A 16,976-nucleotide genomic window follows, 5' to 3' on the forward strand; every position below is an offset into this window, starting at 1 on the left:
AACTATCCCTTTTAATAGTAATAATAACAATTCTAACACTATTATTTACACACAATATTACGTAACATATTGCGTGAGTTTAGAATTATAAGGTTATATCTCCGCTTAGGGTAGTTCAGAGATATTGAGCGTCAACGTTTTTGCATTCCATTATGTTTTGTGAGATGGAACCTTTGTATTTTATGAATTACCCACTCAAGATGTCAACAATTTAAAAATACCACCACACATTAATAAACCACTCAATGGATCAGATTATGCAAAAAACTCAATTTTGACTAAAACGATGATAGAACCTTACAATCCTAACGTCACAATTGTTTTAGCGCCCGCTGTGAGAGGAGGCACGCTAATACTAGGACCTCTACCGGACTGCAGTCCTGCCGTAGACGCTACCCTACTCGCAATGACCTCACTTCTCACTTGGTTTGCAAGGTATTTCAACCTTCGGGACACCGTCCTTTCATTAGACCTCGTCGGGTCTAAACTGGGGGCTGGTTACCTCTTAATATCCAGGACTGTCGTGTCTTTCCTTACCTTAGACCTCGGCGGGTCTATCCTGGGGACTGGTTACCCCTCTTTATTTCCAGGACTTAGCTACTGTCCCTTCTTTTAGACCTCGGCGGGTCTTATTACACGTTAATACAAGATGTGCTTAAATATCAGACAGTGGTGTTCAATAATGTATAGAATGTCAATTTAATTAATGATTATCCTTACTTTTGACGGATCTTCAAAGACACAGATCAGAATGGGTTTGACGATTCCAGGACCCAGCACTTCCAGCTAGAATACTATTGTCTACCTAAGCAGATTTCATTAAATGGCTCTGCTCACCTCTTTTGTGTTGGTACCGTGGAAGTGCTTAGTCCGAACCCAGCCTCGCCCACTCCTCCTTGCATCCCGTTGAAGATCACGTCGGGGTCACCAATTTTGTAAGGTGATCAACTTCTCCAGTATCGATTTAATTGAGTCGTCACTTTACAAGCGAGTTCGTTTAATCTCAACGAGACGTCCTTGATATCACTTCTTAAGATGATATGATCCAATCAAATATTAGGCACCACTACTGAACTGTTCATTAAGATAATATTTATTCAAGCACATCAGCAAGCAATAATTAGTTCATTTCCATGGAAAAGTGGTCTCATCTAGTTTCACCTCTGCAGGCCCGTCTCAGCTAGCCGTCAACAAGTTAACTGCAAGAGCTCCACCAGACCAGACCCCCGTTTAGCCCTGGTACATAGTCTTTATACCATTCATCAAACATTTTGGGCTGGGTGATGCCCCCCCCTCTATCTGGTAGTTTTCCAAGTGTCAGCACAAATCCGTTGCAGCTGCAGAAGGTCTTCTCGTTAGCGTTGGCCTTCAATTCTTCTGGTATGTGGGTGCGAGAGTGTATGTATGTTATCAGCTTGAGTGTCCTGCTAGCGTCTCGTTCCCATGGTGATATCATACTTTGTGAGCAGAGCTGTGAGTTGAGTTCTTATCAGTAGCTTGTGAAAACATTTGAAGTTGCACAGTAATATGAGTTAGGATTCGATTTACAAGTTAAAGTATAGTATAGAAGAATAGACTTATCATTAATCATTAGTTATGAAAGTATAAAATCAGTACAGAAAAATAGAATATCATAACAGCAGGTATACAATGGTTGTTAGCACATAGGTAAAAATAAGTAATTTATAGGCAGTTTGAATCATAAAACGTTCTTTTAGTCAGGAGCTTGTCTTCTTCTTGTCGCTCAAAAACAGAACCTCTCTTTTGGCTTTGCGTGACCTTCCTATTGTTCTCAACTGACCGCATTCACATATTATTTAAATGAGCACATAGTACATGATTTATCACTTCTAGTGATTTTAATACAAATTCCCAACAGAACTGGGCGAAGGCTCCGTCGAAGGGGCGGGGGCTGGCTAGGTGGGGCTCCCGTGGCTGTCCAGTAGGTGGTGCCGGTAGCTGGGCAGGGTCAGGGAGAGCAGGGGGGGGGGCAAAGGCTGCGAGCGCGGCCACCTGTGCTGTAAGCGCTTGGGTCGTAGTGATGAGGTGCTGCATCTGGGTGGCGCGGTGCTCCTGGTTAGCCTCCTGGGTTGTCATGCGAGTGTTCAGGGCCTGGCACGCTGTAGCGGCCGCCTGGAGGAGGTGAGTGTGTTCAGCGAGGATCTGGATAGCCGTCGGACCGGATCCAGGGGTGGGAGATGGTGCCCGGTCCTTCGTGTCGTCTGAGCCCAATTGCATGGTCAGTTCTTCTGTTATGACACGGGGGCGAGGGAGCTCAAGGACACGACACCGGAGGCAGAATACAGTGTTAGCCCCGTAGGGTATTTATTTACAGTGCAGGTGGGTGGAAACACAGATGATGAGTCCGGAGGTTTCAGCCTGGCGGGCTGGGGGTTTCAACCTGGCGGGATGGTGGTAGTGGTTGGCATAGGCTGTGGAGGAACAGGAAAGCAGGGTAAGTCTCCACAGTAGGCCAGTACATCAGATATCAACGAATCACAAGAATAGGCACAAGAGCAAAGTTCATAACTAATCACAGAGGATACTTGCCAGGTCATTCTTAGGGAAGAACTGACGATGAATGAAGGGAGTCCAGGGTAGATGTAGCCAGAGGGTTAATTGGGAGTGGAGACAGGTGTGTTGGTTTGACTGTGGCTGGATAACCCTCCAATCACCGGGAACGAGCTTCACCTGCGGCGGAGAGCACGCTGTGCTCGAGTTGTGGGGGCGGGTGCTCGAGCTGTGGGGGCGGGAGAGGGCGTGTGTGACGGCCCAGCCGTAACAGATTCGGATTCTTCGTAACTCTTAGTAACCACTTCATAACTTATATGCGACACATTTAGCTACAGTAAAAGAAGTCTTCGCAAAATTGCTTTTAAAAGTAGCCTATGTCTTATACAAATGATGTTGTTCCCACACATTCAGACATAATGGGCTTTAAAAACGCCGTCCCTACTGTGGCTTGCGAAATGGAAAATAATATATTGTAGAGAGACGTTACGTCCCGATATTGAATAGGCTATAGTATCCAATAACATCCGTTAGCTATTTTATTTTCATGTCTTTATAAACTAAGAATGTCTACTTAAGAATTGCATACGACGCAAGTGCAAGTTTGGGTGAAAAATGTCAGTGCGTAAAAAGAGCGGACAAGGGATGTGCGCACTGGGCCCAGTATTGCGCGCCTGTTTGCTTTCGAATGAATTGCTTAAAGACAGTAGGCTAAATACATGAATGAATTGCTTAAAGACAGTAGGCTAAATACATGAATGAATTGCTTAAAGACAGTAGGCTAAATACATGAATGAATTGCTTAAAGACAGTAGGCTACATACACGCCGTTTCTTTGAGAAACCTCCATCCGTACCAGCCAGTCTCGGATCCAGTCTCTTTCAGACAGGGGTGTTTGGAAAACTAGAGCTGCAGCAGTGCAACTACTTTCCCAAACTCTTTGAAGCCTCACATTTACAGGTGACTTCACACCCTGCAAGAAAATGTTACTCTTTGTTGATTTGAAACCCAAAATATGTCATGGGCCATGGCATATGATAGGCTGATTTTATTCCTCCCATAAGAAAAGACCAATAGGTATGTGGAGAAAGACGAATCAAACGCTAGAAACTATACAATACACTTGAATGAATGAATGAATGAATTTATTGTCTTTATTGTCATTGATATAGTACAGGTACCATACAACGAAATTTGGGAGGGGGGGGCTCCCCTGGTGCTAGGAAAAAAAAACTAAAAACAAGAAGGGAAAAGAGCTGGTTTACATAAATAAAGGCTATATACACTATCCACTATACTATACTATACAAATAAAACACTGTGCTGTACTCTATGCTATGCTATAAATATCCTAACATTTCCTATCTCTGAACCTTATGTACCCGAGGGTTGTCATATTGCACATAGTGTTATTGCACATTCATTTAAAGTGTCGCAGTTTGCAGGTTTGAAATGTTCACACTAGGCCTACATACATAACGCTCATAGCCTACTGGCCGTTTGAATAAATCCAGATGTGACAAATATGTTAGGCTTGAACCGGAAGTGAACCGGAAGTGAGCGCTTTTATTTTTAAGGTTTAGTCAAGTATATCCAACTGCGCGCATCAAATCTATCACCCGGAAATGTGATGTACCATTTTTGGACCACGATCAAATCCTCTGGCTTCACTGAAAACGTCAGTCTTTGAAAAATAATGGCGGCTGGTGGTTCCCTGGGCTGTGGAGAGTTGCAGAAGGAGTTGATCTGTGCGATCTGCCTCGACTTTTTTGACGACCCTGTCATTCTAAAATGTGGACACAATTTCTGCCGCTTTTGCATTCTTATGCACTGGGAGGAGAACGGAAGAGAGGACATCGGTTATCAGTGCCCCGAGTGCCGCATGGTGTGTTGTTGTGTATTGGATGGTGGATAGTAGCAATAGCTACATTAGCTAGATAGTCAAAACAATTAATTAACTCCATGAATGTTAAAACCATTTGGCCAGATCGCAGGTGTTAACTAGGCAGTGCTGCATTTTACTTGCTAATGAAATTGTTCATTTAGTTAGCAAGCGTGTGAAGTCGTGAGCTTAGAATGATAATGTTCTATCTCCGTTTAGAATGATAAGGTTCTATCTCCGTTTAGAATGATAAGGTTCTATCTCCGTTTAGAATGATAAGGTTCTATCTCCGTTTAGAATGATAAGGTTCTATCTCCGTTTAGAATGATAAGGTTCTATCTCCGTTTAGGGCAGTTCAGAGATATTGAGCGCCAAAGTTTTTACATTCCATTATGTTCTGTGAGATGGAACCTTTGTATTTGATTAATTACTAACTCAAAAATGTCAACATATTAAAAAATAACACCACACAGGCATTAATAAGCACCTAATGGATCAGGGTATGTAAAAAAAACTCAATTTTGACAAAAATGGAGATAGAACCTTATAATTCTATCGTCACGATATAGTAGCAATAGCTAGATAGTCTAAACAACAGTTTGTCTCCATGAATGTTAAAACCATTTGGCCAGATCGCAGGTGTTACTAGGCAGTGCTGCATTTTACTTGCTAATGTAATGAAATTGTTCATTTAGTTAGCAAGCGTGAAGTGCTGCAGAAACGTGTGATTTGGGAGGTGTACAGTTAGTAGGTATGCCCCATGTGAAGCCACCATTGCTCGTCAAGTCGTGACATTAGAATTATAAGGTTCTATCTCCATTTTTGGTCAAAATTGAGTTTTTTACATAATCTGATCCATTAGGTGTTTATTAATGCCTGTGTGGTGTTAATGTTGACATTTTTGAGTTAGTAATTCATAAAATACAAAGGTTCCATCTCACAAAACATAATGGAATGTAAAAACTTTGACGCTCAATATCTCTGAACTGCCCTAAACGGAGATAGAACCTTATCATTCTAAACGGAGATAGAACCTTATCATTCTAAACGGAGATAGAACCTTATCATTCTAAACGGAGATAGAACCTTCTCATTCTAAACGGAGATAGAACCTTCTCATTCTAAACGGAGATAGAACCTTATCATTCTAAACGGAGATAGAACCTTATCATTCTAAACGGAGATAGAACCTTCTCATTCTAAACGGAGATAGAACCTTATCATTCTAAACGGAGATAGAACCTTATCATTCTAAGCTCACGAAGTGAACACGACATGCATGATGCATCCGAATGGTTTGCTATAGCATCGTTATTGTAATAATGTGTGTGAATCTAGTTGGATGATGAGTTAAAATGGTGTCTAACTGACTGACTGATTCTTCACAGAATTTCAGCAAGGTGAGTTTCACCAAGAACTACCTGGTGAAAAACCTGGTGGATAAACTGATTGGGATGGATTGTCTGACTCTGAAGCCTCCGAAGCAGCCTGTGGCAGCACCAAAGCCTGTCAAAATGGATGGCAAATGTGACCGCCACGGGGAAGAGCTGAAACTGTACTGCCATACAGACCACAAAGCCATCTGTGTGGTATGCAGAGAGTCCAGAGCACACAGGTATGTCTCTGTGTTTGCTTGACCCTTGGAGACAATTGCACAGAGCTACTGTTTTTCTGTCCTTGCAGTGGAGCTGAAAAATGTATTGCTCTGAGTCTAAAGTTTGATTTGCAGAGAAACGCTTCCATAATGTTGTTGTGATCGACTTGTTTTTAACACTTCTAAAGTTCATTGGAAGTTACCTAGGCGTTTCATAACAATGTGGGTAGTGTTGAATTGCGTCATTTGTGATCTTGATTAGGTAAGTCGCATGCTGGATTTGCTGTGCAGGACTGATACTCTGCGGTATAGGCTAGTACATCTCTTAAATCCCTAATGGAAACAATCGGTCACCTTTGTCCTGTTCTCTCAGACACCACGATGTAGCACCAGTGCCAGAGTTCCTGGAGGACATGAAGGTGAGTTATTTTTGTTTCATTGTTGTCATGTTCCTCGTCTGAAAATGTGAGCTGTTACTTTGCTTTTAGATCTGAGTGGGATTTTTGGGGGGATATGGTATAGGGGTTGCTTTCCTTGACTGTTTGAACACAGGGGCTTTGGTCAGTGCTGTCCCACAGCAGGCATTAGGTCAGACAGATCTGTCTAACCAGGGGCTTTCGGGATCCATGTGTGTTCTATTAATGCTCAAATATATGTGTTGTTTTCAGTTGGAGCTGAAGCTGAGGCTGAAAGCTATGGAGTGGCAAAAGTGTGTGTGCACCAGGCTGAAAGCTATGGACGAGCAGACCAAAGATGACACCAAGGTACACAATGGGAATGGACCAGAGCAGTTAGCCTTTATTAGCATATGTGTTGTTTGTATTTGTATTCTGATATGCAGCATTTTTGGGTGTCTATCAGGAAGTGTTGTAATCCTAATTAATACATATTCAGGACAGATAACATACTTTTAAGTGTGCCCACTTTTAGTCACCAAGGAGTAAACAAGACATGTTACACCGTTATGAATGAATGGACTTTATTGTCATTGCTACAGTACAGGAATTAGGAGCTGGCACATACCATATATAGATTAGGTCAAGTAACAGAGCCAGACTATGAGTCTAGGATATAGGAGAAGCCTAGTGACATTTGGTCAAGAGTAATGGTCAGCAAAGTTAGAACGTACACGATTGGTGCGCCCTCCATTTGGTGAATAGACAATCAGAATCAGAATGACTTTATTCGCCAAGTAGGTTTTCACATACAAGGAATTTGCTGTGGTAGTTGGTGCAAACAGGCAACATAAGAAGAAGAAGAAGAAGAATTAAAATATGGAACCAATGTCAATATTGTAAGTTACGACAGACGGATCTAATTCGCTCTCTGTGAACTAGTATAAAGGGAGACAACTTCATTCAATACTAATTAATACATTTTGCCATTTAGCAGACGCTTTTAATCCAAAGCGACTTACAATTACGAATTACAGGGACATTCCCCCTGGAGTAACTGAGGGCTAAGTGCCTTACTCAAGGGCACACTAGTAGTGGTGTGGCTTCAGGCGGGATTTGAACTCACAACCTTCCGATCACAAGTCCAACTCACTATCCACTGGACCACCACTACCCCAATACTTCGCACGGCCTCCAACTGCCGCAGACAGGCTCGGCCTCTTGTGTCGCAGCCACCTCATGAAGCACGCTGCCTTGTAAACACCTGTACAGAACGGAACGCAGATCTGCAGAAATCAACGATTACGATTCAACCTTCTCTCCGAGTCATCAGTTCCATCTCCGGTCACCTGACGAGGACAATATCTCCTAACATATCCAGTCGTTTGAAGATGTTGTGTGATAAGTTGGAACAGGTACAGTAGTAATAAAACAACACATCCAGTCTCACAACCATATTGTCCTATCCTGTCGTGTTTTCCGCAGATGAAAAAGCAGAGGCTGAAGGAGAAGATCGAGGAGGACGTGGGAGTTCTGATCCAGTTCCTGCTGGACGAGAAGGACGAGCTACTGGAGAGTCTGGATGCTGAGGAGGTGGCCACCATGGCCGTCATCGATGAGCACATCAAGGCCGTGGAGACGGAGGCCACAGCTGTGGACAAGGTCATTGCTGAGATACAGAACCACATCAGCGGGACGACCAGCTTTGAGGTCAGTACCACACGCACAAGGAAATAGCTACAATAATGTGTTAGATAGTTGTGTCGTTTCTTCCGTAGCAACACGATCGTTTTCAGGTTTGCAATGAGATGAAATAAAGAGAGCTGAAGGTTGAGGTCTTTCGGAGAGGGTACGTTATTCAATGTTACAACGAAATGATGTTTCAGGCGAGCAGCTTAGCAAATACGTCAACTCGGAAGGGAATTTGACCTTGGAGGCCACAGGTCCTAGTCCTCCCTTTTCCCTTTCCCAAGCGTCTGGTGTTCTGTAGTCTCTGTTGTGTTGAATTTATATGTTTCTACTAGGCGAAACGTGAGGGTCACATATAGGGGGTGCAACGGTTCAGTTGGCCCACGGTTCGGTACGGTTCGGTATTTTGGGTCACGGTTTTCGGTACGGTTCGGTTCAGAAACAAACGCTACTATTTATTTACAAACTGTTACTTTACTTTATTTTGCTTATACATAATATGGAACTTTAACATACACATGTATATGTTATGTATATAATGTATATATAATTGTATATAAACAAAAAACACTTTCAAATGTCCAAAAATAAATAAACACTTTCGAAAGTAAAAGTGCACGTTAGCCTTGACAGCTGGTAGCCCGTATACAAACAGGAGGAAAACAAATTCACACTACAAAAGTAACACTTTCCACGTAGCGTTCCAACATGTCATGTGTTGTATTCCAACGAGTTGCGACATCGTGGATTAATTTGTGTTTTGGTAAGTCTAACATATCTTGTTTAATTGTCAGAATATGGTGGGCTGTGGTGCTTTTGTGGAAGAAAGTGACTGCATGTCTGATCTTACCCAGGAGGCGGGACACCGGGGTTATTGCCACTGCCTTCTTGGCGGCGAGATTTACGACGTGCGCAAAGCAGCCGATCTGTGGCCCCAGTCCACCAGCTTCATGGATCGCATTTACGATATTTGCTGCGTTGTCTGTTGTTACGGGAATTGTTATGTTTGGCCTCTCCAACTTCCACTCAGTCACTGCATTTGTTAGTTCCTCTGCCAGGTGCGCGCTGGTATGGCTTTCGTATAGTGGACGAGTTTGCAGTACTGCGCTCTTCATCTCCCAATCCGGTGACATGTAGTCGACCGTGACAGTGAGGTAACTCTCCGTTGCCCGGGAGGTCCAACCCTCCGTAGTCAGTGCAAAGCTCTGTGTTTTTGCCAAATCGTCTTGAATGATGTACGGGAGGGGACACTGTAACGGGGCTCGAGAGTTTTTATCAGATTTCGAAAACCCAAATCTCCAACCACCGAAAAGGGCTGCAAATCCTTTGCAATGAACATCCCCACTGCATTGGTTATTTGTTTGTGTTTCTCTGAAGTGGTAGTGTACGTCTGTCCGAACGCATCAGAGAGAGACTGCTGTCTGCTCACTGACGCTACCTGACTGGCTTTCCTGCTCCCAGTCAGTGTTATCGTTGAGTGGTAGCGGTAGCGGCGAATATGCTGGTACATGTTAGAGGTGCAACCATTTGCATATGGCACACGCTTTAAGCAGAGCTTGCAGACAGTAATATTTCTGTCCACTGTTTCCCCCCCCCTTATTGTCGTATTCAACGGGAAAAGCGAAATGACCCCACACCGCAGACTTGTAGGAATCCGGGGCTTCCTCAAACTGTTGCGGCGCTCTCAGAGCTAATTTACGAACGCAGCCAAATCGCATCATAAACCGAAAACCGTCACGGTTCACTAGTGAATTGAGCCGTGGAACGCAAACCGTACCGTCCGTAAAAAAACCGAGAACCGTTGTACCCCTAGTCACATAGAATATTTTTTACAATTCCAACATATTTCGCCTTCAGCCATGTCACTGTTGGGATGTTGCATCTGAGCTCTTCCACCTAAGGTTAGAGGGGGAAACAAATGAAATACAAATTGTTAGCGGTAATGACTTGGTCCTGAAAAGAAATGGCACTGCTGCTGCTACATACACGGCAGCGTTTCGGGGTAGGAGGGCCGGTAGATTAGACCATTCAAAATGCTTGTAGCTAACTACTCTATATCTCGTGGTTGCAGCTATTGCGAATTGCTATTCACGCGAGTCAGCTGTGAATCACCGCAGGTCCTTGACGCTTGTTGCAAAAATGGATGACGAACGGCTGATACTTGAGGTGGAAAAATATATATTTTTGACAGTGGAGCAGGTAGAACGTTGATGGTGACAACGCTCAGGTGGAGCTTGGACAACGGGAAGTTGACACAACACCGATGGAGAGGTGACGCAACGCAGTAGGTGGAGCTTGGGCGTAACGCAACCCCAGTCAAACGTTTGACTGCAGTATCTATTCTATGCGCCTTATAATCCGGTGCGCCTTATAATCCGGTGCGCCCTGTATATGAAAACAGTTCTAAAATAGGCCATTCAGCCCCGCGGTGGTGTAGCGGTCTAAGCACTGGCCGCTAGTGCATGCTGCCCACCGGGGCCGGGGTTCGTATCCCGGCTCGCCAGATCCAGATATGGCCGAGGCACACGGGAAGCGGCATATTGGCCGGCCGCTTCCGAGGGGGGGTATAGGAGTATTTCTGGACTAGGATCCGTCGCGCAACACCGCCCCCGTCTGGTGCTGGAGTAACGGTACTGGGCTCGAGGAGCCAGTCAGCCTAGTCTGCCTGGCGGCCTCCTCTGGGACTGCCGGCCACGGGGTCGGGCGGCGGATCCTTCGCAATAGGCAGGGGATAATTGGATGCTAAGTTGGGTTAAATTGGCTACCAAATTGGGTGAAAAGGGGATAAAATCTGAAAAACAAATTTAAAAAAAATAAAATAAAATAGGCCATTCATTGAAGGTGCGCCTTATAATCCGGTGCGCCTTATAGTGCGGAAAATACGGTAGTTTAAATATATGGAGCAAAGACTGCTCACACCAGCCCCACCGTGATGTTATTGTTTTATTCAAGGTGGTAATGCCCTGTGAAAATGTGAGGACAGCATAAAGGTGTGAACAATTGTATACCGCCCAACCCTATCACACACACATTTTGAACGTAATTCGTCACATAAGGATTAATATACACGGTCATTCTTGGTCTCATATCAAACTACATAAATGATCCAATTCTTTGTAAAACATTTTTAAAAGGGTTCACATATTCACAGCTCTGTTTTTTTTCTCCCCACAGAGCGTCACTCAGACATACACCAAGTAAGTTATTTTGTTCTGTCATGTTCTTGCGCCTCCAGGAATGAATTAGAATGCAAAACTACTTGAGGAATTCATTCACATACTGTTTTTTAAAATAAATAAGTACACATTTAAGTATGTGGGCTGTACTGATGGTGCCATCCCTCCCTCCCCTCCAGTCCTCTCCAGGTCAACCCTCTCCTTGAGGTGTGTAAATGCCCTCCTGACTGGACTGACTTCTCAGGCCCCTTCCAGCTCATCATGTGGAAGAAGATGATGCACCATCTGCGCATCGGTGAGTTTACTATGACACACACTCACACACAAACACACTCACAAACAGTGAGTTTACTATGACACACACTCACACACAAACACACTCACAAACAGTGAGTTTACTATGACACACACTCACACACAAACACACTCACAAACAGTGAGTTTACTATGACACACACTCACACACAAACAGTGAGTTTACTATGACACACACTCACACACAAACACACTCACAAACAGTGAGTTTACTATGACACACACTCACACACAAACACACTCACAAACAGTGAGTTTACTATGACACACACTCACACACAAACAGTGAGTTTACTATGACACACACACACACACAAACAGTGAGTTTACTATGACACACACACTCACACACACACACACACACACGCACACACACACACACACACACACTCACAAACAGTGAGTTTACTGACACAAACACACTCACAAACAGTGAGTTTACTATGACACACACTCACACACAAACACACTCACAAACAGTGAGTTTACTGTGACACACACTCACACACAAACACACACACAAACAGTGAGTTTACTATGACACACACACACACACACACAAACAGTGAGTTTACTATGACACACACACTCACACACACACACACACACACACACACACACACACACACACTCACAAACAGTGAGTTTACTATGACACAAACACACTCACAAACAGTGAGTTTACTATGACACACTCACACACAAACACACACACAAACAGTGAGTTTACTATGACACACACTCACACACAAACAGTGAGTTTACTGTGACACACACTCACACACAAACACACTCACACACAAACACACTCACACACAAACAGTGAGTTTACTGTGACACACACTCACACACAAACAGTGAGTTTACTGTGACACACACTCACACACAAACACACTCACAAACAGTGAGTTTACTATGACACACACTCACACACAAACACACTCACAAACAGTGAGTTTACTGTGACACACACTCACACACAAACACACTTACAAACAGTGAGTTTACTATGACACACACACACACACACACTCTCAAACAGTGAGTTTACTATTACACTCACAAACAGTGACTTTACTATGACGCACACACACAAGGCCAATGCACACGGCCCCGATTTTGGCGCACCGCCGAATTCGATTCCATTGTTTTGAATGAGACAATGCACACGGCATGCGATATTATCGCACGACAACATTCGATTCTCCATTCACACCAATTGAAATAATTCAAAGAATTGAGAATCGAATGTTGTCGTGCGACAAAATCGCATGCCGTGTGCATTGGCCTACACACTCACAAACAGTGAGTTTACTATGACACTCACAAACAGTGACTTTACTATGACAGACACACTCACAAACAGTGAGTTTACTATGACACACACACACACACACACACATTCACAAACAGTGAGTTTACTATTACACTCACAAACAGTGAGTTTACTATGACTCACACACTTACAAACTGAGTTTACTATGACACACACACACACACACTCACAAACAGTGAGTTGGTGAGTTAGACCTACTCCTTTAACAAACCTCTCCCCCTCTCTCTCTCTCTCTCTCTCTCTCTCTCTCCCTAGTGCCCCAGAACCTGACTCTGGACCCAGACACAGCCCACCCCAACCTGGCCATCTCTGAATTCAACACCCAAGTGGAGGAGGGCCGGACCCGGAACCAGGAACCGGACCACCCCCAGCGCTTCACCCGCTTCTGCGGGGTTCTGGCCACAGCCAAGTTCTCGTGCGGCCAGCATTACTGGGAGGTGGACGTGAGGGACAAGGGGGTGTGGTACCTGGGAGTCACCTCAGAGTACAGCAACAGGAAGGGCTTTGTGAATCTGAGCCCCTCGTCGGGCTACTGGAGCCTGTGTCTGCAGGGCCGGCTGTACGCCAACGAGGAGGACGCCAGGATCCCCGTGGCCAACTGCTGGAATTCTCCCCGGGTCGGGGTGTACCTGGACTACGATTACGGCCGGGTGTCTTTCTACGACGCCGTCACCATGACGAGGATGTACGTGTTCGACGCCTACTTCCACGAGCCCGTCTCCCCTTTCTTTAGCCCAGGGAGGAACGACCCCGGAGGCCGACTGCAGATGTGTCATTACTACTGAGGGGGGGGGGGGGGGGGGTGCTTGGAGAGTGTGTGACTGTGTACGTGGGACTGGTGTTAGAAGAATAAAGCCAAATCCTTGAGACAGACTAGAGTTTTCCGGAATTAGTTTCTCCAGATTGACCGATGTTGTGAGATTTATTAACCAGGCGTTCCAGACGCACTCCTCTCTAGGAGTATGAGCTGTTGGCTTTCTGGTAGAGCCCTGGGGGTGTTCTGGAGTTGGGTGGATTGCAGTGTGGCGAAAGTGTTTTGGTCAAACTTGGAGATTCTGGAACGTTTTCAACAGAAAACATCCAATGTGGCCAGGCTGTAATAGTAGAGACCCTCTACTAGATTTGAAATGAAACCTCACTGAAGTTCGACCCACATCGCTTTTTTTCCATTTTAGATGTCACATCTTGTTGTTTTGGCATTGTCACATATTTTGTTACATACATGTATCTGTTCACAGGTATCTGAGTTGACCAGGTGAAGCAGCACAGATCAACTAATCTTCACCTCACTTAGATATCCTAACAATGTTACCAATTCGTAGATGCGCACACCCATTGTATGAGGTCACAGTTCTCTGGTTCCTCTTGGGTCCATGTTAGCAAGGTCGTCTTGACCGCCGTTGGATGACGTGTTCCAGTGGTTAACCCGGCCAAAGTGTTCCATAGGCTTTATGTTCAAGGTCACAAATACTCCTCAAGGTCGTCTTGACCGCCGTTGGATGACGTGTTCCAGTGGTTAACCCGGCCAAAGTGTTCCATAGGCTTTATGTTCAAGGTCACAAATACTCCTTTTCAAATGTATAAAACATTCTTCTATCAATTTACTTTATGAATATAAGTATATTTCTTAATGGTGTGCCTTTTGAATGTTGCATTTTATTTCCTTTTAACTAATCATTATTGGTTGTTTTATATGAAGCCTATAGTAGTCTACTGGAGAGATTGACACAGTTTTTATTGTGTTCTTGTTCTTGTTTGTGCTAATTCATGCTCTATTACAAATGCAATATCAATATGCAACATCCTTGTACTCTTTGCATTTCGACAATAAAATGTAACTGGAAATATTTGTTGTTTTTGCATCAGCATCAGTAGCATTTGGAGAGGTAAGCAGATCCTACAGCCAGGGTTCAACGTTAAGGTTTTTTCCTACTTGCCCTGCAGGGTATGTATGTGGGTGGATATGCAAACGTATGCCAAAAATAACACATTCCAAACAGTCTGAATGCCAAATAATATATGCCATGTGTTCATTAATTCATTCATTCATTCTGTGCCCCAGTAAAGACTGTTGTTTACAAGACTACATAGTATGTCAGCTGTATGGATGACTATATTGACACAACCTGAGGAAGGAAGACCTCTTGTCTTAATGGATTCTGTCGCATTTGGTGAGAAGAAAGCTTATTTCCAAAGAAACAAAATGATAAAAAGGGTCTCACAGAACTATTCCTGTAGAAAACAATGGAGAAAATCAGTCAAATGGCTCATGCATACACTGCAACACTTCCATCTATTAAGAGAGACAGCAAATAGTATCAATAAGAGTTTGATAATGTACAAGAATAATGCCTACGCCAGCACTTTATTTGTATAGAATACTACCATTGATGATTTTTCATAACCAACTGTTAACTGGTTCACTGTTTTTTCAGATGGACCTCCTTAGATGTACTTCACATCACAAAGTACTACACTTATATTTTAAGTGTACTTACAGTATTATCTATAAATGTTGTATTCACAATTGATGGTTTCCAAAAAGAGTGAATGGCATTCCTAGAGGGGTTTTATTCCTTTGTCTTAGAAGCACATGGTCAAAGCATTGTCCTCACATGTTCATTTCAAGATGGCCTCCCTTTCTGTGACCGGCCCCCTGCCCTTTGACCTGAATGACTGATTGAATAAAATAGTCTAAACCAGTGGTCTTCAACCGGGGGTCCGCAGAGGTACTGCAGGGGGTCCGCCAATTTTTTTCAGAATAATTTACAATTTTCACCAAAATAATTTGTGACAATTAACAAATATAACAAAAGTTATATTGAGTAAACTACAAGCATCAATAGGCAATAATAAGCTACTTTTGACAAAAAACTATTTACAAAATAAATTATTCCCATGGAGCAGAATCGAACGTTAGCCGTTATAGCAAGGTCATACTTAATGTTAATTACTACTATTAATTAGTGAAGCAGGATGGATACATTTGTAACAGTAATGAGACCTCGAGCTCGAGATCCAACGGCTACTCCTTCCACCTCGGCCCCAGCAGCGCCTGCCCCAGGGGCAGATAAACGCAAAAGAGAAAAGTCCCGAAAATATTCAGAAGTGTACCTAAAGTTTGGATTTACTTTCAAAGAAACCGAAGGAGTGGAATTGCCGGTGTGTGTTGTTTGTGCGGCGACGCTCTCAAACGAAAGCATGAAGCCATCAAAGCTGCAACGACACTTGGAGACGAATCATGGCCACTTACAAGATAGAGCACTGGACTACTTTCAGGCTCGTCTGCACTCTCTCCAAGGCCAACAGACAATGATAAGAAAATCTGCGAAAGTCGGTGAGCTTGCTTTGAAAGCCTCATATCAAGTTGCTCTTCGCGTTGCCCAGTGTAAAAAAAACATACACAATTGCAGAAGATTTGATATTGCCTGCGGCCGGCCACTAATATGTGCAAGACCATGTTTGGGAATGATGGATATGCAGAAAAGTTGAAGACTATCCCTTTGTCAGACACAACAATTGCTCGGCGAATTGGTGAAATGGCATCGAATGTGAGGGTGCAGTTAATTGAGAAATTACAAACGGCGGAGGCATTTGCACTCCAATTGGATGAATCAGTGGACATGTCCAAAGACGCACAGCTCTTGGCATTTGTGCGCTTTGTTGACCAAGACGAAATGTGTGAAGAGTTCTTGTTTTGTAAGAAGCTTCCTGAACGCACAACAAGTGCTGAAATTTTCAAAGTGATTGATGACTTTTTCGGTGAAAATGACTTAAGTTGGGCAAAGTGTGTCGCGGTGTGTACCGACGGTGCGCGCGCTATGACTGGGCAAAAGAGTGGACTGATGGTGCTGGACTGATGGTGCTTGTCAGAAAAGTCGCCCCCAAAGTGATGTGGACTCACTGCATGCTGCACAGAGAATCCCTCGCCGCTAAAGAAAATGAGTGCTGAGTTTGCCGATGTTATGGACACTGTTGTAAAGGCTGTAAATGTTATTAAGAAGAGTGCCCTACAAACTCGCCTCTTCGCTTCTTTATGCGCCGCTACAGGAGAGGAACACACTTAAAAATGTTTATT

At 43.8% G+C, this 16,976-nt stretch overlaps 1 protein-coding gene across 1 annotated transcript; it reads left to right on the forward strand.

Moving 5' to 3' along the window:
* Window positions 1-4,207: 4,207 nt before the first annotated feature.
* trim47 (tripartite motif containing 47) lies at window positions 4,208-13,683 on the forward strand (the record flags this gene model as incomplete). Its single annotated transcript, XM_080549561.1, has 8 exons — window positions 4,208-4,396; window positions 5,782-6,008; window positions 6,361-6,406; window positions 6,656-6,751; window positions 7,868-8,092; window positions 11,246-11,268; window positions 11,427-11,542; window positions 13,154-13,683. The coding sequence occupies 8 exons, from the start codon at window positions 4,208-4,210 to the stop codon at window positions 13,681-13,683; spliced, it is 1,452 nt and encodes a 483-aa protein (XP_080405687.1).
* Window positions 13,684-16,976: the final 3,293 nt, after the last annotated feature.

Source organism: Nansenia antarctica, assembly GCF_963989245.1.
Source record: "Nansenia antarctica genome assembly, chromosome: 20".
NCBI lineage: Eukaryota > Metazoa > Chordata > Actinopteri > Argentiniformes > Microstomatidae > Nansenia > Nansenia antarctica.